At 38.4% G+C, this 22,512-nt stretch overlaps 1 protein-coding gene across 1 annotated transcript; it reads left to right on the plus strand.

The window, feature by feature from the left end:
* Window positions 1-294: 294 nt before the first annotated feature.
* On the plus strand, window positions 295-19,440 carry LOC137298566 (uncharacterized). Its single transcript, XM_067830866.1, has 10 exons — window positions 295-513; window positions 9,253-9,302; window positions 10,979-11,084; window positions 11,237-11,366; window positions 11,610-11,719; window positions 11,939-12,020; window positions 15,383-15,436; window positions 15,927-16,001; window positions 17,068-17,193; window positions 17,899-19,440. Exons 1-10 carry the CDS (start codon window positions 377-379, stop codon window positions 19,018-19,020), a joined length of 1,992 nt encoding a protein of 663 aa, XP_067686967.1. The 5' UTR covers window positions 295-376; the 3' UTR covers window positions 19,021-19,440.
* The last annotated feature ends 3,072 nt before the right edge of the window (window positions 19,441-22,512 follow it).

Below are 22,512 nucleotides of genomic sequence, written 5' to 3' on the forward strand. Positions count from 1 at the left end.
CGGAGTGTATTTATGCTTGCTTCCACCACGAGGTTGCCCTGCTGTCCCGTTTGTCATGCGAAGTTGGATCCAACCACAACAATACACAGCAAATAATATGGGGTGAGGTTTAACAAAGTTTTCGATACTTGAAGTGAAAGTATTTTTATAGGATGGTCTGTACCATTCTTGCGATGAAGTTGCCTCCCTTGATCAATCAATATCAGAAGCAGGTCATCACAACTTATCAATTGTCAAGGCAAGTCCCACGAACCTGATTGTCGCTAATTACGTCCATGTTGATTTAAGCTGATAATGTTCATGCCAACACTCCCTGTGACCTAGTTTCACTACAAACACACACACATCTGTTGTTGTATCGTCAGTACGTATCCTGATGGAGCTCGATCCTTTTAAATCATCGTCAGCGGTCCGTGATCCCCATCAACTGTCACCTTTAAATATTTGCACCGCCATGTGCCATTCAAATCGAGGCATTGGACTCGGCGAGGGATTCCCATGGCCCAGTTTAAAGTAAGTACAACTGTAAGGTGTGGCGCAGACTTGCCCTGTTAAAGAGCAGAACTTCAATCGACCATACATGCTTCAGTTCACCACAGCGTAGTGCCGTATTATTCTAAATTGTCAGTTGACCTTTTACTGCAAACATAGCAGAGGTCAAGTATGTTACTAGCGGGCACACGAACTTTTATCAAAATACCATCAGTCTGACAGTTTGGCGCTTATTTTACGACACTTCACATACTTTGTAATGTCTTCCTAAGAATTTCAACATCACAAAATTACAGAAGCCGGTATAGTAGTAAAGGATCTCAGTGCTGAGGTGCCGGTAACTACCATTACATAAATCTAAATCAGTCGAAGCCGTGAAGCGTTTTTATGATGCAGCACGTTAGACATCACCTGACCGTGATCCACAGAACAGTCTATAGGGAATGCACGTGCCGCACACAATGGCACAACATTCAGGGTCAGCGCAAAGTTTTCGCTCCGTTGGACGCCCATATTGCTCATAGTTGTCATATTGCAACACGATGTGATCACACAACAGGACGACCTAATGACATTTCAGTGCAATTCAAAGACTATATTCTCTGGTCAATAAATGAACATTGTATATATTATATACTTGGCAAAAATAGTTAGGGATATATATGAATTTTGCAGTTTTGTATAATGATGTATTTATTCATTGACACACTGATAAACTATCAGTTATATACCAATATCTCTAACTTATTTTGTCCAGTATATATACAGTCTGCATATGATATGAATGTTGGTGGCAGTTTTGTTCCGTTGGCACAGTATCTCCGAATACCCTTTCATCTCACCGGAGAACATTCCGTAAGATAACTAATTGTACGACACTTGGATGTGTGATATAAAAGATACACGTAGGATACCTACATGTGGGATACAAAATATGCGATAACAACCGGTAGAGTAAAACGTGGGATAACTCCATGTATCCCATGTATGACAGAAAATCTACGATAACTACATGTATGGTACAAAATGTACGGTAATTACATGTATGGTACAAAATGTACGGTAATTACATGTATGACAGAAAATCTACGATAACTACATGTATGGTACAAAATGTACGGTAATTACATGTATGACAGAAAATCTACGATAACTACATGTATGGTACAAAATGTACGGTAATTACATGTATGGTACAAAATGTACGGTAATTACATGTATGACAGAAAATCTACGATAACTACATGTATGGTACAAAATCTACGGTAATTACATGTATGGTACAAAATGTACGGTAATTACATGTATGGTACAAAATGTACGGTAATTACATGTATGACAGAAAATCTACGATAACTACATGTATGGTACAACATGTACGGTAATTACATGTATGGTACAAAATGTACGGTAATTACATGTATGACAGAAAATCTACGATAACTACATGTATGGTACAAAATGTACGGTAATTACATGTATGACAGAAAATCTACGATAACTACATGTATGGTACAAAATGTACGGTAATTACATGTGTGGTACAAAATGTACGGTAATTACATGTATGGTACAAAATGTACGGTAATTACATGTGTGGTACAAAATGTACGGTAATTACATGTATGACAGAAAATCTACGATAACTACATGTATGGTACAAAATGTACGGTAATTACATGTATGGTACAAAATGTACGGTAATTACATGTATGACAGAAAATCTACGATAACTACATGTATGGTACAAAATGTACGGTAATTACATGTATGCTCCAAACTGTACGGTAATTGCATGTATGGTACAAAATGTTCGGCAGTTACACGCATATGCGTGGTATAAAAATGTACGATAGCTCCATGTATGATAAAAATGTACGATAGCTCCATGTATGATAAAAATGTACGATAGCTCCATGTATGATAAAAATGCACGATAGCTCCATGTATGATAAAAATGTACGATAGCTCCATGTATGATAAAAATGTACGATAGCTCCATGTATGATAAAAATGTACGATAGCTCCATGTATGATAAAAATGTACGATAGCTCCATGTATGATAAAAATGTACGATAGCTCCATGTATGATAAAAATGTACGATAGCTCCATGTATGATAAAAATGTACGATAGCTCCATGTATGATAAAAATGTACGATAGCTCCATGTATGATAAAAATGCACGATAACTCCATGTATGATAAAAATGTACGATAGCTCCATGTATGATAAAAATGTACGATAGCTCCATGTATGATAAAAATGTACGATAGCTCCATGTATGATAAAAATGTACGATAACTCCATGTATGATAAAAATGTACGATAGCTCCATGTATGATAAAAATGTACGATAGCTCCATGTATGATAAAAATGTACGATAGCTCCATGTATGATAAAAATGTACGATAGCTCCATGTATGATAAAAATGTACGATAACTCCATGTATGATAAAAATGTACGATAGCTCCATGTATGATAAAAATGTACGATAACTCCATGTATGATAAAAATGTACGATAACTCCATGTATGATAAAAATGTACGATAGCTCCATGTATGATAAAAATGTACGATAGCTCCATGTATGATAAAAATGCACGATAACTCCATGTATGATAAAAATGTACGATAGCTCCATGTATGATAAAAATGTACGATAACTCCATGTATGATAAAAATGTACGATAGCTCCATGTATGATAAAAATGTACGATAGCTCCATGTATGATAAAAATGTACGATAGCTCCATGTATGATAAAAATGTACGATAGCTCCATGTATGATAAAAATGTACGATAACTCCATGTATGATAAAAATGTACGATAGCTCCATGTATGATAAAAATGTACGATAGCTCCATGTATGATAAAAATGTACGATAACTCCATGTATGATACAAATGTACGATAACTCCATGTATGATAAAAATGTACGATAGCTCCATGTATGATAAAAATGCACGATAGCTCCATGTATGATAAAAATGTACGATAGCTCCATGTATGATAAAAATGTACGATAGCTCCATGTATGATAAAAATGTACGATAGCTCCATGTATGATAAAAATGTACGATAGCTCCATGTATGATAAAAATGTACGATAACTCCATGTATGATAAAAATGTACGATAGCTCCATGTATGATAAAAATGTACGATAGCTCCATGTATGATAAAAATGTACGATAGCTCCATGTATGATAAAAATGTACGATAGCTCCATGTATGATAAAAATGTACGATAGCTCCATGTATGATAAAAATGTACGATAGCTCCATGTATGATAAAAATGTACGATAGCTCCATGTATGATAAAAATGTACGATAGCTCCATGTATGATAAAAATGTACGATAGCTCCATGTATGATAAAAATGTACGATAACTCCATGTATGATAAAAATGTACGATAGCTCCATGTATGATAAAAATGTACGATAGCTCCATGTATGATAAAAATGTACGATAGCTCCATGTATGATAAAAATGTACGATAACTCCATGTATGATAAAAATGTACGATAGCTCCATGTATGATAAAAATGTACGATAACTCCATGTATGATAAAAATGTACGATAACTCCATGTATGATAAAAATGTACGATAACTCCATGTATGATAAAAATGTACGATAACTCCATGTATGATAAAAATGTACGATAGCTCCATGTATGATAAAAATGTACGATAGCTCCATGTATGATAAAAATGTACGATAGCTCCATGTATGATAAAAATGTACGATAGCTCCATGTATGATAAAAATGTACGATAACTCCATGTATGATAAAAATGTACGATAACTCCATGTATGATAAAAATGTACGATAGCTCCATGTATGATAAAAATGTACGATAGCTCCATGTATGATAAAAATGTACGATAGCTCCATGTATGATAAAAATGTACGATAACTCCATGTATGATAAAAATGTACGATAGCTCCATGTATGATAAAAATGTACGATAGCTCCATGTATGATAAAAATGTACGATAGCTCCATGTATGATAAAAATGTACGATAGCTCCATGTATGATAAAAATGTACGATAACTCCATGTATGATAAAAATGTACGATAGCTCCATGTATGATAAAAATGTACGATAGCTCCATGTATGATAAAAATGTACGATAGCTCCATGTATGATAAAAATGTACGATAACTCCATGTATGATAAAAATGTACGATAGCTCCATGTATGATAAAAATGTACGATAACTCCATGTATGATAAAAATGTACGATAGCTCCATGTATGATAAAAATGTACGATAGCTCCATGTATGATAAAAATGTACGATAACTCCATGTATGATAAAAATGTACGATAGCTCCATGTATGATAAAAATGTACGATAGCTCCATGTATGATAAAAATGTACGATAACTCCATGTATGATAAAAATGTACGATAACTCCATGTATGATACAAAATGTACGATAACCACATGCTTGGTTCAAAATGTGCGACAAGGACATGCATTGTTTAAAAATGCACAATAACTGTATGTTTGATACTTGATACAAGTGGTGATTGCACATACTCGTTGATACCTTGTGTCTAGGACGGTCGTGCTTTGCATTATCATTCATATTTATGAATAATCATCAAATAGCAAGTACATGGTTACGGACTTGTATAAGTCTTCCTAGGGATATCTCGATACCACTCGACACAATAGCTGTTAAAGTACAGTTGACACATTCAGGTGGCTGTACAGATAGCATAGATACTAACTGTTACAGAAACGGAAAACAGTGAATCAACTCTCGCCAAGTCACCTTTGTGAAATGTCCCTGACTAATTGTCATTGCAACCAGCAATTACAACATCTGGCGTGAAGTCACGCCCCGAATCTTCGGCTGCATTAGGATACTAACCGATAAAAGTGAACAGCTCGAGTCTGCAAAAGGCACCTACTGCAGTTGGGATGGTGCCAATAAACGTGTGTGTTGCACTTGTCGATGGAAGCAAAGGTTTCGGACTGAAAAACAAACTGCCTTGGCCACATATTAAGTAAGTAATAATGATGGTTGATGATGCGTAAAAGGTATTTTCTGTTGCTGTAACAAATACCTGGCCATTATCTATGTAGCTGCTTGCTGGTATTCTGTACGCAGTTGGACATCGGTTTGCGACGTGCATAGAGATCACTCTTTCAGATTAATATGCTAGTCATGATCGACATGATCTATAACACTGTTATGTGTGTCAGGAAACAGGGTGTATTATCACAATCAACAACAATGCATATAGCATTATGTATGTGCATTGTTTTGTATGGTGAATATTTTTGTTTTACCAGAAAAGGCTTCTACTAAGAGGCACGTATGTAGCAGCTAGAGCTCAGGCCAAATATTTCTAGCAAATGTACACTTTATTGCCCATGTTTAACGTCTTGAAGCAGGCGTGTATCCGTTCAGGTGTAGAGAATAATGGTTAAAACGTCAGTGTATGTATGTAAAAATGGCACATTATATTGTGATTACGGTCCTAGTGATGTCAGCCTCACTCGACGCGTAGATAAGACACAGGTATGGCCAACAAAAGGCCTCTGATTGCACCCACGTGGCTTTGATGCAGAAACAGCAAGCCTGAACATACATGCATGCATACATACATACATGCATACATACATACATGCATACATACAATGACGCATACATGCAATAATAGAGTGATAGTGAGTTTAAATGCCACCGCCCCCAACTCCACACAAACACCTACATATATGCATGCATTCATCCATCCATCAACCAACCCATGCTTACATGCAAACTTAAACACTGCGATACTCCATACCGTTTATAATACTCCTCACAGTTTATAAATATTAGTCAGCTCAGTCAACAAAAGTAATCAAGTATCACATGAGAAAAGGGAGTGATAAAACAGCAATTTACTTCACAATATGTCATTCTCCAGTGGCGGAGACACGTGATCACTTTGTTCCCATTATGCAGTGGTTAGAAGTTTCTAATGAAATCAAGAAAAAATCAAACAGTCCGCTGCAGATACTGTAGGAAATGATGTCCTGCAATGATGCCAAGCCCAAGGTGTACTTGATCATCCCGTACCATCTCACCACTTGTTTATGGCGATGTCATTCCCATCTGGTGGGATTGTACATGTGATTATTATGTCATGTGAAACAAATTATGCAAATATATGTATTTATATATAATACACAGCATGCATTAACATTTATTTTCTGGAGTGACATTTAACGTTTATTGTGTGTATCTATTGATGGAAAAATTGATTATATTTGTCAGATAATTCATTTACATATATGTGTACGTGCTCTATGCAATGAATAAAATGCAACAAACGTTACTGTTTACCAGCATGTGTCAGCATACTTTGCATTTCTCCAATAGACTTTAGAGTTAATGTCCCTTGTTTGTGAGGATTGCGCGGTTCCAGTTTTAATTCCTATACAATACGTGCACCCCATCTCTCTCTCTCTCTCTCTCTCTCTCTCTCTCTCTCTCTCTCTCTCTCTCTCTCTCTCTCTCCAACCCTGTACATACATATTCTGTGCCCTAGTAATGAATTCATCTACTACATTGTTAATGCATTGGCTTTCCCATACACAACCAAACCGCATGCTTTACCTTGGGAAGCATCTAGCAACATTAAATTATAAATATATATGGGATATCTGCCACATTCCCCATGAACAACCTCATTGGACGAACAAGATTTAACACCGAGTACGATTTAACACTGATTTACTTCACCTTCCTTATGGATAGGAACTATTACACCTACAGACCACTGTGCCGGGAATACACCTTTATCAAATAAAGTATGTATTGAAAAGAGCGGTGATAAAAAGGAGCAACAACATCACACGAGTGCTTAAAGAACTCCGCGATTGACTCGTCATCACCAAGTGATTTAGAACATTTAAGTGTACCGATTGCATTAATCGCCTCATCAACTGATACTGGAAAATCTAGAATAGCCGCAATATTACCATCAGAAAACTCGGTGTCACAGAAACTTTCCTCACTGGTTGTATCCGAGCAGCTTGTAGACATATACATGTTTATTGCAAAAACATTCATGCCATTCCTGAAGGGAAAGTGTAGGTATAGCAGGCACGGAATCAGAAAACCTTTTCAAAACCTTCCAAAATACCTTACTATTATAAAGACTACCAATCAACAGTCTTGCCACTTTATCACAATAGGGACGTTTCTTATGTCTTATGACAGAAGTGAATTTATTCTTCGCCCGCAAAATATCCCCCAAGAGCTTCATCCTCTCTGTGCCTTTTAAACACGGAAAAACCTCTCCCTTTCAGAACGATAATAGCTACATTCAGAATCGTACCGTGGTTGAGAAGTAATATTGCCTATAAAACCTTTATGCTCCATACATTGACCAGCATCACAAATACCTTTAGTAAACAAATCGAACACTAGATCTAAACAATCGTTAACATCGAAACATTTTTAAGAACAATAAGTTTTCTCGGAACAGTTCAGCTTTCTTGTCATACCACTCAAAGAAGTAATCGTTCTGGGTCACACATGGATCGTGCTGCAGGCTCTGTGTCGGGTAATCACATGACTGAAATCGACAAGTCAGTGGTAGATGACTAGTCCGACCGCGATATGACGGTTAAATTGTTTACAAACATTAAACAAAGCTGGTGAAGCAATGATACAGTCGATTACACTTTTGCCAGAATGACTCCAGAATGTAAAGTCACCAATACCAAAGTCCTGACCACAACGACCATTCGTTATGAACAAGTTCCAGGCGGCGTACCAGTGGAGTAGTATTTACCAGACTGATTCACAGCTTTGTCGCTAGAACGACGTTTTGTACTCACCGTGTCAAATATAATGTTTAATATCCTCATCTTCAATTGCAGCTGCTATACCATCATCAACGCTGTCGGGATCTTCGCCACTTCTTGCTTTCAGATCGCCCCCGAGAATGACCTAAGGATCATGTACCTCACACAGTAATGTCAGTAACGAGTCAAAGAATAATGTTAATCCACATGACAATGTTTTAGAGTCATACCATGAGGAATCAGGTGGATTCACATACACAACAGACAAAAGCACATCTTTGCCAAGACGGAATACAAATTTGCCAAAAACAATAAACACAGCATTATCAATAATTCTACAAGATTTCATATCAACAGAACCACAGCACCGGATCGTCCTCTTGAAGTAGAGGTTCCCACAGCGTCAACACAATAACACTTATAATCATGAAACATGGATAAATAATCAAATCTATTGTACAAGTTTCAGACTGACCAACAACAGCACAATTGTTTATATTTGCATCCTTACCCTTTCTGGAACGCTACAGGACATTTTAGCTTGCATCTTTAGCCAATATAGTAATCTTGTTGTAAACCCCTTTCTGGAACACTACAGGACATTTTAGCTTGCATCTTTAGCCAATATAGAAATCTTATTGTAAACCCCTTTCTGGAACACAACAGGACATTTTAGCTTGCATCTTTAGCCAATATAGTAATCTTGTTGTAAACCCCTTTCTGGAACACTACAGGACATTTTAGCTTGCATCTTTAGCCAATATAGTAATCTTATTGTAAACCCCTTTTTGGAACACTACAGGACATTTGAGACATTCATGCATATCCGTAGGAGCATTTTTGCAAAAACCGTTTTGAATCATCAATTAACATTTGAACCTCTGGACTGAAACTAACAGCTGTAGCTGACGTTGTGTTTCTTTTTTCAGGGGAGATTATGAATACTACACTCACCTTACACAGTGGACTTCTGACCCAAGTGAGTTCATTCTAAGTGTGGGGATGTAAAGAGCCGAAATCGGGAAATTATGTAATCACAATACCAAGAAATGAGCATGTGACACATTTAAGCTCAGTCATAACTAGGGCAGTGAAACACCTGATATATGAAGGATCAGTATTTATAGACACGTCTAATGTATGCCAGCAGTGGGAGATTGTATCCAGTTATTCCACAGTTATTCAGCATCAATACATAAAAAGATGAATATAATATTATATTTGGGTTCATGCTTCTGAAAGGATTCATACAGAGAAAGAGTGAGTGAGGGAGTTAACTGTCACCCGCCTCAACGCGTACGTCCCGATTCTTGATATCTCGCGAGCTGTTGTACCCAGTGTCTTCAAATTTGGTGACAGCCTACACTGGGATATTCCACAGACATCAGTTGATTTTGGGTGACCTTGACCACGACCCTTTTCAAACTTTTGTAAACGCGATATTTTCTATAAAACTGCACCAGATGTCTTCAATTTTGTCGACAGCATACATTGGGTGAGTATGCAGACACCAGTCATTTGTGTGTGACCAAAAAGTAAAAAGTAGTGAATACATGTATCTCATAAATATTTTATTTTTCGTTTGTGGCTCGGGACATTGCAGTATTGATGGCAAACACTCAGTGTTCAGATGTTGATGAGGACTGACGGGCTTTTACATATGATTGGCATGAACACGTGTACGTTTGACATATACATAAGGTATTATTGTTCCTCACTTCTGGCAGTATTCGAAGTCCATGATAAATAAGTCTGAAAGATCGAACGGCGTTATTTCGAACTCCTTGGGACCTAATGCACAGTGAGACTTAAATGAGATTCGTCACATACAAACCGAACTATCGTCATAAGACAACGCACGGTACCGCTGTGTAAATATTGTATATCTGTAATATGAAATATCATTCAAACCATGCCATATATACTCAGCGCAGATTCCAGTAATACTCACTCTTACTTAGTTCGACTTATCAGTGTAAGTTGTCACAAACTGTGGACTTATAGCATTGACTTCGACACTTAATAGTGGTAAATATGGTAGGTTTGTTGGTGTCGGAGCGTAAGTTGTCACGGCCGTGGATGTGTCACAGAACGTCTCCAGACATCTTCATTCATCGTATTATTGCGTGAGCATTAAGTGATATTTTTTATCGGTCATCTTGTTGGTTGTGTCCTTGTCTATGTGTGCGAATGTATCTCAGCATTGCTGTGTCGTTTACGTAATTGCCTTTTAAACAATATGTACCTGTGATACAGTATATCCTGATAAAACTACTAATTTGGCGGCCGTGGCTTCGTAATACATGTGGGATTCACGAAATATGACGCGAACCAAAACCTGTCTGAATGATGCGTCAATCCTGAGCAATGAATCGCAGATAACTAGGTCTGCTCTGCCCCCAAACGATGACTTCTACAAAAAGCCTTCTGTCCTTCATATGGCCTAAGAAATAGGAAAGGAGAATATGTTGACGGGCTATTTATCAACAGTCAGTGAGTGAATGAGAGAGAGTTCAGAAAGCAACGGTTCACCAATATCAGGGCTAGTCAACCGTTAGAATGTAACATGTATACTATGTAGGTTACAATCAGCTATTATCAAGTACCTACAATATTTATTTATTTCAAGAAGGTTCGTTACTGTTTAACCTGCAGGTAAGAAGGTGGTGCAAATCAAAGGACGAAGGACATGGATGTTGACCACGGAGAAGGAGAAGGAAGCAGCGTCTGTCATCAATGTCATCATCAGTTCCACTCTAAGGTGCATCCTTCGTCAAATATACACGTATTTGCATATTGGTTTGTGTTGTATGTCTGCATGAACAAATATATCACCTGAAATGGAGGTCTTCTTATTTTGTATGTGTACTTTAGTTGGACGGACCAACATTTCTGCATTTTATTTTACATTAGGGAGGATTCACACAGGAGTCTTCACAAGGTTGTGTCGTCATTTGATGAAGCTGTAGATTATGCCCTCTCCGGCCCTCGTCGGCATGAGATCGAGGCAGTGTGGGTAATGGGCGGGACCAGAGTATATGCGGTTGGTATACTGACACATGGGTAATGTTAGGTCAAAGACAGAAAAGTGAGTACAATATTAATCAGATATAGTGTATCTTCCGACATATAACTAAGAACGGTCCGCTACCATGTAGTTAACATGCTGCTGACAACGTATATCTGTGCCTGTATCATTTCACATAGTGTAAAGTCAATCCTTCAGAATATAGTATGCAGTAAGTGTATACTTCCTTGTGTGTATAGTTTAACTCTTCTTTTGCAGAATGCCATTAACCACCCTTTGTGTAAAAGATTATACTTGACGAGAGTCTTTGGAAATTTCGACGCAGATGTCTTTTTTCCTGAGTTTGAGAACAAGTTCCGGAAAATCAGGTAATTTATGTTCAAAAGAACACCTTTTAAGACCATGTAATTCAAGGTATACCTTCAAGACAGATAAACCTGGGTCTCCTTTCATGAAGCAACCTTTATTAAGGTTAACCTTATCGCCCGTTCTTTAACATTGCACCGAGGTTACCTCAGTGACCTATGATCACATTAGTAGTACGTTAAAGGAGGTCCTTGCCCTTATCATGGTTTGAATTGTTTCAGTCTCCCGAATGTCGATGGTGAACCAAGGGAAGACAATGGTGTCAGATACCAGTTCGAAGTGTATGAGCGTCTGAGAGATATCGTATAGTACCACACGCAAATGTAGACCCTGGATTGAAAGCACCTTTCATGATGGTGGATCCACGTACAAGAGCCAATATGACTGAATGTAAAGCAATGCGAATTCGCAGGTGTATGTGTGAATCTCCAGGATTTGTGAAAAGAATTACGTTTTTACTGTCTTCATACACACCTATTGAAATGCAGGTCTATTTGTATAACTGATCTCACGCTACTGTTCAACTTTCTGTCTTTAAATGTGTCTCAGTGGCGTTATATTATACCAAAGTAGGGGATATTTCATTTGGCGACTGTACCACTAACCAATGCCAATGCCAATGCGTATGAGAAAAAGTAATGTATATCCATACAGATGAAACAGTTCCAAAGGAATTGATTAAGTGTGTCTCACTTTCCCTTAATGTCCATGTTTGTCCAAACATATCGATGTTATACCTCATTTAAATGCATGTTGACATGACGCTCCTTTGTCTTACCGTTTCACTGTCAGGACTTACGCTGTTTACAGTCGGGGTCGACCAATCCACTGCCCTAAAAAAACCATCGAAAAGCAAGGACGAGGAAATACTGAGCGGAAGGTTATACAGTGTGATGCAGCTGATGGTGTGTCATGTCGATCACGACGTCAGTCACAGACCTCCTCAATCTCAGTTATTCTCAGCAATTTTAGAAACAAAAATTCCATAATATGAAATATTAGATACTTTTGTATTGAATATCCTGGTGCTCCTTAACATGTTTCGTTGTGTGTGTTTATTGCGCTTCGCGGGGGAGTGATTATATTGTGGAGAAGGGCGACACTCACGCACTATAAAAGGTGAACTGTCGATTTATTTAGTGCCGTAATTGCCATATAGCGCATGTCGCAAAATAGACCAATTGGAACTATTTCTAGATCTCTTTCAGCCTAACATAAACGGACAAAGCTATAGATAAAGTTTTGGGTCATAGAGTTATGTACTTGCTTGTGTGAGTCTCATTTTTCCTTTGAATATCTAATTTTCCTTTGAATAAATTGAACCCACCTCACTGAAACTCATTTGGGTATTTTGAGGTTTTCAAATAATTGTAAAAATATGATAAAGTTTAAATGTTTGTTTACGTGTTTGTTGTTTATTTTTTATCTGTAATATGAGATAAGATAGACTGCAAGTTGCCAAGCCCATGTGTTGAAACAGGCGCTCTTAATATATCTCATCTATCCACCAGTACACAAGCTAAGATTTGTTTTTTGTGTGTACACATATAAGATATAATTTTCAAAATTCTAGCGTCCTTGTGCGCAATAAACATGATAGGAATTGACTTTCCACATAAATATTTGAGTAATATACGCGGACATGCAGCTTATCTGTACCTCTGTAAAACCTTCATGAAAATCATATTCGTGCAGTAACATGGCATTCAGCACTTATGCCCAATGTTGTCGGAGCAATGTTGAAAGGAGCATTTGCCTGCCCAACCCCAGGTTGTTGTTGTGGCAAATAAGCTGAATCAGATTCAAACAGTCCACTGCTGCATGTTTTGGTTGTAATAGAAAATAGACTTGTGAAACATTAAGAATGACACTCACACGCATTACTAAAAAGGGCTTTTATTGATTCTTGATCGTTTATTTTGTCACGTGCAAGTATATACATATAACTATATACCTGCACGTGCTGCAATCTATAATTATGTACTATTCTCTCAAAGCTTTATAATTTAGACAAATATGACATATAGAGATACATTTCCTTAGTTTACAGTTTCCTGGTCTCTACCTTACATGCGGAGAGTGTACTTTTGTTCAACCAGTGTATTGACGATATCTCCACATTTTAAGTTTCCAGCTCATGGAGAGCACCATGGTAACATATGGTTCGTGAAGGACGTATTTATAAAGACGATCAATTTCATGACAATACCTAAATCGACAGTCAGTGTCTCCCATCGTAGTTTTCATGTGGAAAATACTATTCCATCTAATAACACATACTTATTGCATCTTCTTGAAACAATTTTACCACCGACGCATTAAACAGCATGTATTTTATAACGATCCATCAAAGCATGCGATCTAGCCTCGTCTAGTCTTGGCTGTTGAAGAAGAGTATGTTGTGTTTTTACGACACATGGCGCGGTAAATCAGGAAATCTTGGTACATTGGAGACAAGAACATGGTAAGTACATGTATCTAGAAGTCAAATGAACATAATTACAGGATAGGTAACTTTCGTAGATCAATGTCAGTATAAGTGAGCTTTATGTAATCAGTGAAATCTAACGATATTTCATCTGTTTGTTACCAAGGTCATGGTCCTCCAAACACATCACAGATCACAAATACTGATCGATATCACCGAGACACTCATACTGGATGTTTTCTGTCTGAATACCACATACCACACATGGACACATTGATATATTGGATGAATACAAAACCTGATTATTAAAGACAAACGTCTGTTTTCACCAGACAGTCTCTACAATACCTTCTATTACACTAACATGCTTTTTTCCGACCAATTGCACGTTTTCTGAATCTGTTGTAATCTCCCGAACATGTGATGACACGTGGCCGTTACTGTCTCGCCACACGGTGTTACATGCAGGCACTGTGTATGCTGTAGGTACTTTAGTCTGGTCAGAATAAACTTTCACTGACATGCAAAAACCTCCCGAGAATGTGTGTGCAGTGGGTTTCTTGGGCAGTGCCCAGTTATATTCTTCTGAAGAAGATTATGTTGCAGAAAGGAAATAATAAACATCGATAACAGGCTACTATCCTGTGGACATTAATATAACTGGAGAAATAGTACATGTTACTGAAAGTAAATAACTCATGTGTCACTCATGGAAAATTGTTTTGGAGTGAAATGACATAAGTACTTTCTGTCTCAATTTCTCAATGTCTTTTCGGAACACGATCAGTAAAAAGTCTTATTGAATGGAATTTTGTTTCTTGCTAAAAGATATAGCTCACAAGCAAATGGCCTGATATAATGTATCACTCATTAGATATAGAATTTGTCCTGTATGTTGTCCTAGCATCTAACAGGCATACACATACATGAAGTGATGAAAAGCATGATCAATAGCTTCCTACTGCAGGCAACAACACATGGCTCTTGTTATATTCCTTTTCTATCAATACTGCTAGCAAGAGGATGCTTGAAATTGTAATACGGCTCTGGACAGCTGACACAAGCCGTCATGCAATACCTCGACCGGGACAGCCAAACAGCCGTTCAGGGATCGAGCCCATGACTAGCGAAAGATTTGGCTACTGGCTGCCGCTCCATGCCTTACTATGATTTAAGCAACCTTTCATGAATTAAGACGATTCCGACTGAATGACAACTTACTCGCCTTCTGTTCCAGCTGCGTCTGCGATTCCGGAAGAAGCACCTGGTCTTCTGCGTTTTATCATTTATGGTAATTCGTCGACTGATGATGACCTGTAAGGCTCTGTTCCTGTACTGGTGATGCTGGGTGCTCTGTAAAGTGATAGATTCTTCGTGTGTTTTGATGATGTGTGGGATAGTGAATGTATTATGGTCACGTGTCAGATGAGGAATGCATTATGGTCATGTGTCAGATGGTGAATGTATTAAGGTCTTGTGTCAGATGGTGAATGCATCATGGTGTCAGATGCTAAGCATGTTGATGATGTTCAGATGGTGTATGATGTTCATATTTTATCAGGTGACAGATGGTAAGCAGGTTTACCACGATGTGCATGATGTTTGATGTGTAAGGAATAGCTGTCAGTTATGTTTCAATTTAATGATAAATTGAGTGAATAGGTTCCCATTCGTAAGGGCTACAAATTCTGCATGTAATGTCATTGACTCTGTAATGGAAAGAAAGCGATTTACGTAAGATGTTGCATGATTATGTTTGGGGCAACATTGATGATCTGTAGAAAGTTTTTGCCAACACAGACGAGCCAAGACCGTTACCAGATATACCCACCACGAGACGCCATCTTGACAGTAAGGTACAACATGATTCATTCTGTGTTCATATTTTCTTTCTGTTTACCGTTTAATACAATTCCAGAAGGGAAGGGTGCTTCAGCAGACCATGGTTGTTTTTTAAGGGACTGGCCCCATCAGTTACAGTCAGCACCTCAGAATCTCACAAGCAGTGAAATCCCATAACATTAAAATTCCCCAGCTCCAGACCAAGCCCAACTCCCACAACAAGCCCATCACCACACCATGCCCACTCTACACCATGCCCAACTCCACTCCATGCCCAACTCCACACAATGCCCAACTCCCACAACAAGTCCAACTCCCACAATAAGCCCGATCCACACCATGCCCAACTCCCACACCATGCCCAACTGCACAACAAGAACAACTCCACACCATGTCCAACTCCCACAACAAGCCCAACTCCACACCATGTGCAACTCCACACCATGCCCAAATCCACAACAAGCCCAAATCCACACCAAGCCCAAATCCACACCATGCTCAAATCCACACCATGCCCATCTCCCACAAGCCCAACTCCCACAAGCCCAACTCCACACCACGTCCAACTCCCACAACAAGCCCAACTCCACACTATGCCCAACTCGACGCCATTCCCCACCACAACGTGTTCGATATGGTAATATCATAGATTTAACAAATGACTAAGGTCAAACCAGACAAAACAGTTTTCGAACTCTTACACGAACCTGAAAGCCACATCGGCTGCAGAAGATGACTTGTCATTGAATTTGTAACGTACACTCGAAGGCCAAGTCCTATCAGTTGACATTTGTGCGAACTAGATATATCAGTATCGGTGTACAATCGATCGCATAATCTGCATTAGCCAATACATGACGTATCTGGAGGTAAAAATCTCTTGCTTGTAAATGTTACCCCAATCGGAGCAAAGTCGAATCTATACTGGTTCTGCGTAAAATCTATGTCATCCATGGCTCTTTAGATAGCTCACTAAAATCTGTCTCATCCGTTGCTCATTATTGTACATTCTATAAAGGTCCATGCATCAAATATTACACAGCGGAGCTATACCAAACAGAAAAACTATGTATATTTCAGATAATGAACAAGAATTATCTAAAGTTGACAATGGAAGGGATCCAAACGTCCGATGAAAGTGCATTACTGAAGCGTTACCACGACAGTCTGGTGAATGCACTAGGAAACAGAACCGAGGAAACCAAGGTAACAAGTGAATGTAGCCTACATATGTCAGTGTCGATCCTTGCTGCGTATATCCTCAGTTAACACTCAAACTGACACAATTGTTTTATCCTGTTTGTCACGCTATCGGTTCTGCATGTCTAAACAGACTTTATTACCAACAGTGTCTTTTCTGAAAGTGGAATAACACCAACCAAGATAGCAAAAGTATAGGAAAGCTAAACCATAACAAGTAGATAACTGAATGTAAAATCTCTGATCCTGGACTTCATTTACAAATCATGGGGTACATTATGTACATAGATAGGTTTCTTTCCTATTTTCCCGACTGACAGATTACTTATGTCTCACCAATACGCTAATGTTTAATCATGACGTGCATCATATTATCCAAGCTTTATCGTTATACACACGCTCTGGTCCTGATACACGTCTAAACCTGGAAGAAAAAGTTATGGAAGAACTCTTGACAGGGCAAGATAACAAGAGTGGGTGTGAAATGATGGGAATTCTACACATATAAGTGAATAACCGAGATGTAACATACTGAAATTTGAAAATGTTTTGATACCTTCGCAACTTGCCCGAAAGCACATTTACATTTGCACAGAAATGAATACTGTCGGAGTTTATTTTATACAATGACGGTTTCACGAAACAGATCTGGCTATCTTGCATTGTACTGATTAAAAAGTACTGATTAAAGCCGAATGTTCGTATTTACAGATCCCCAATCCAAATCGATACGAAGAAAGACAGGACAATTTGAGACGTGCGTGTGGTTCCATGCCAGGAAGACAGAAGACTCTGAGATCACTGCACACCTTGTGGTACATGGACACTCATAAGATGCTGTACTGCTCTGTCGCCAAGTCTGGTTCCAGTTTCTGGAGACGCACCTGGAAAGCTCTCAGTGCTTATGAAGGGAAAGATACATCACCCTACAAGTTTGCTCATTCAGAGTTCAGATCTGAATATTATAGGCTGGATATTATTAATGCCACTAAGTCAGCAGAGACTGGATTCTCCTTGTCACAACTGCTGGAAACATCCTTCAAATATATATTTACACGGGATCCTTACACACGCATTTTTTCAGCGTATGTTGATAAATTTTTAGCTCCAAATAAATATTTATGGAAGCAAATCGGAAAGAAAATTGCCAAATCCAGAGATTTGGCTTCCGATAAAAGTCTTCGATGTGGACACGATGTAACCTTCCGTGAGTTTGTGAAGTACATTATTCGCACCCCCCGGCGTCGTCTTGACGACCACTTCATCCCTGTGTCTAGTGTGTGCGACGTCTGCAACCTGCAATATGACGTTGTTGCTAAAATGGAAACGTTTAGAGAGGACGTGTCATACATTTTTAGGCATCTCAATGTTGATAAGAGAATTAAGTTCAAAGATTTTGCAGTGGAACATACGGTTGACTCGGTCGTGGATTACGTAACACGGGCTTTCTCTCAGCGCGAACGGATTAGTTCCTGCGTGTCTTTCCACACTGCTCTGCGTCGTCTCTGGAGACAGATGCAGATCCTTGGAATAATATCGAAGCAAGAAGACTTTCCCCTTGCCCCGGAACAAAGTGAAGCATCCAAGCAAATTGAAGTCATAAATTTGGCCCTTGAGGCTCACTGGAGAAGTGGTGATACATCTAAATCAAATAAGATGGAGGCCTTTCTTCAGGCATATCACCAGATATCGATAGAGGAATTGGAGGCACTAAGAAAAAAGTATCAGAAAGACTTTTTGCTATTTGGTTATGACGATCGCCCGCAAATGTTGTTTCAGAACTTTGAACAGTTAGACATGACATTTGATTATTTTGATGTGCTGAATGAGTGAGTGAGAGTTTATTTCAAAGCCGCTTTATATTCCAGCAACATCACTGCAGAGGGCACCAAAAATGGGCTTCACACATTGTATCCATGTGGGGATTCGAACCCAGGTCTCCGGCGTGACGAGCAAAAGTCTTAATCACTGGGCCAACACCTAATCCCCGCATGCTGATTGAATGGACATGATCTAAGAGTTTGGAAACATTATAATTGCGATAACCACTTGTATACTTGAAGACTGGCACTACATATTTAGAATTTAGCAAACTCTGGCACTTGCGTGGGGAAAGGACTAAATTTGTACTATATTGATAGTGTGTAACATTTTGACCAGTTTGTAAACTGCATCATGTATGTACTTCATCCTGCTCGTGAGTAGAAACACTCTTTGACTGGAAGAATAATTATTCAGAAGCTTAGCCAGCAATTCTCCCGAGTTGTGTTATTTCTTGTGTTATTTTAGAGCAAGAACATTACGCCACAGATCATGAGTGATTTACGCCGCACTCAACAATATTGCAGCTATATAGCGGTGGTCTGTAAATAATTAAGTCTGGACCAGACAGTCCAGTGACCAAAAGCATTAGCAACTGGGACACGATCACATATGTGTCAACCAGGTCAGCAAGCCTGACCACCCGATCCCGTTGGTGCCCCTTAAGACAAGCATGGGTTGCAGAAAATGAGCTCTTATCCGGATGGTTACACGTGGCTAACTAATGACAACAAGAGTAAATTTATTACTCCGTTATCTGTTTTCAAGGCTACGCTTTCAATCAGAATGAAAGACTACGCCCACTAAATAACTCATGAGAGACAGGGCATCTTCCTTAAAGAAAGTTTAATTATCAAACGCTAGGCACCCGAACTCCTAACGAGCGCCTCCGTGGTGTAGTGGTCAGAGCGTTCGCCTGGAGAGCGGAAGCTAGCGGGCATGATCCCCGGTCGCGTCATAAAGACGTTTAGATATGGTACTTGTTAGTCCCTGCCTACAACAACGACTAGTCAGCTCGAGGTCAGTATAATGTGTCTGTGTGGGGTTTTCATTCTTAACGGCGACATGGTATCTCAGCGAACGAGCCTTTTAAAAACGTACAAACAGCCACACATACACATACTCACTCATGCCTATTAGCGAAATATTCTCAAGAACGACGTTAAACCGTATTTCGTCTAACCTCACCGAACCCCTGATCTTGACGTCCTATACATCGAAACAACAGTTAACCTGTAGATATGTTAGTCAAATGTTAAAACAGATTTGCACATCACAATTAACAACATTAAAGACTATGCAGAACCGATATCGTGACAATCAGCATAAAACACTTGTGTCAGTTTGAATATTAACTGGGGATACACGCAGTAAGGATCGACACTGACATATGTAGGCTACATTTACTTGTTACCTTGGTTTCCTCAGTTCTGTTTCCTAGTGCATTCACCAGACTGTCGTGGTAACGCTTCAGTAATGCACTTTCATCGGATGTTTCAGTTGTCAACTTTAGATCATTCTTGTTCATTATCTGAAATATGCTTAGATTTTCTGTTTGTTTTAGCTAAGATGTGTTATATTTGGAGCATGGACCTTTATAGAATGTACAATTAAAGGATGTTTCACCGTTATTATCTTTCACTATTTAAAGTGAGGTTTTGAATAATGAGTAATGATAAAGTGTACAGGTCAGCCAGCCAGCTAATCATCAATGAATTTTTAACGATTAAGGTCAGTAAATAAACAAAAATACAAACCTAGGATTGTGTTATTACTCGTGATTTATTAGTGATTGTTACAATGCAATTATAACTTTAAAGGTCAAATGCAACCAAAAAATCAAACATGATTAAAACACAATTATCACGTATTCATGACATATAATATACATTGCTGCTAATAAACAAAATTATAAGCGTACAATCGCGATTCAAAAGTGCAATATTTTGAACTTTGGCTTACTTCCCTCGAAACGAAGCCCTCGAGAGACCGAACCAGTCATAGCGGATGGGTGTGCACTCAAGTGTAACGACGAGTTCCGATTGGCTGGTTCATTTGCTGATACGCTGAGGGCTCATTGTGTGTACAGAAAGATGATCTGTTTGATGGGCATTTTAGATCTAAGACGAGTCATATTCTAAGTAAGTAAGATTCTTTATGGATAACAACTTCTTTTATTGTACTTTATGCATTGTTTCAATATGTATTCACATACCGTCATATACATTAGAAGAAGTTGTTGTCCATAAAGAATGTATATAGATATGTTGGGTTTTGTAAATACATGTTATCTGAATTTGCGTTCGACCAAATCAAAAATCGTCTCAGTAGACATTGTGCAAATACAAAACAGGACTTGAAAGTGACAAGAGTTTGCATCAGTTTCCGTCAGATCCAGTCATCAGAGAAAAATGGGAGTAGTGTGTTTGCAACCCACAGATACAAAAACATGTCATGTGAACAAGTATCACCTGCCTAACTACATAATGTGGCAGAGACAGGACTCGGGTGCACGAATCATAAATCAGTTTATTTTGTTCATGGTGTATAGCCTGATAAGTGTAAAGTTCAGATTGCATGTTGTCAAAGATTGAAGCTGTATATTGCAGATTGTCTTTAGCAGACATGCAGGCGGACATATAGGTGTCAATAAATCAGATATTGAGCTTTCTCTGTGACAGGGGCTGCTTACCACTATCAACAAGTTTTTGTTTTTTTTTATGTAACGAGTAGATTATTTACTTGTTTGTGTACACAACCAAGTTTAGACTAATGCTCACGACCTCATACTCCGGGCATGCATACTGTTTCAAGCTCCGCGAACCTATTCACTGCTCATGCGTAAAGGCGCGGCGCAGCACAGTTGTTGAAACCACTTTTTCCCCAAGCGCTGGGGGAAATTTAGTGAATCGTTTGAACTACGATTTCAGGGGCTTTTTTTCATCGCGTTTTTTTTAACTTTATAGGTTGAAATGGAATTTTTGATGATTTGTTTCGGTAAGTGTATACCGAAATGTTTCAGAATCTGCAAAGTTGTGTTTTACTTTGCATGTGACCTTTAAAGATTGTATAACCTGGCCCTCGTTATAATATTTGAATAGACACACATGTGTTTGCACAAATTGCCTTAACCGTTCGTGCAAAACAGTTGAAAAGCTGCCCCCAACTCGTCAGATAGGTGACAGAGCGCAAATATAACCAGATACCAGCCTAATGACAGACTTCATCACAAAGTGTTATTTATTTGTCTCCGATGTTCCAGGTTGGTAACAAAACACAGGTTTCAATTTCATCAAAAATGAATATCATTTCTCACTCATATGTAATTTATATTTTCCTAAACGTTACCGATAAGTATTTGTACAGTAATCCACCATATGGAAAATATGTACATCTAATGTCTTCACAATGTAACACGAAACATCATTTGACGCATTTAAATTACGAGATTCATTCAATAATCACTAATGTAGTTTCCTTGTGTTATAAAATATTCATGTCTAT

Source organism: Haliotis asinina, chromosome 10, assembly GCF_037392515.1.
Source record: "Haliotis asinina isolate JCU_RB_2024 chromosome 10, JCU_Hal_asi_v2, whole genome shotgun sequence".
In the NCBI taxonomy this organism is placed as follows: Eukaryota; Metazoa; Mollusca; class Gastropoda; order Lepetellida; family Haliotidae; genus Haliotis; species Haliotis asinina.

Coding starts and splice junctions, on each gene's coding strand:
- LOC137298566 (XM_067830866.1), top strand. CDS start 377: ATGGAGCTCGATCCTTTTAAATCATCGTCAGCGGTCCGTGATCCCCAT. Junction 11,085..11,236: donor ATCATCAGTTCCACTCTAAG/GTGCATCCTTCG, acceptor ATTTTACATTAG/GGAGGATTCACACAGGAGTC. Junction 17,194..17,898: donor ACAGAACCGAGGAAACCAAG/GTAACAAGTGAA, acceptor TCGTATTTACAG/ATCCCCAATCCAAATCGATA.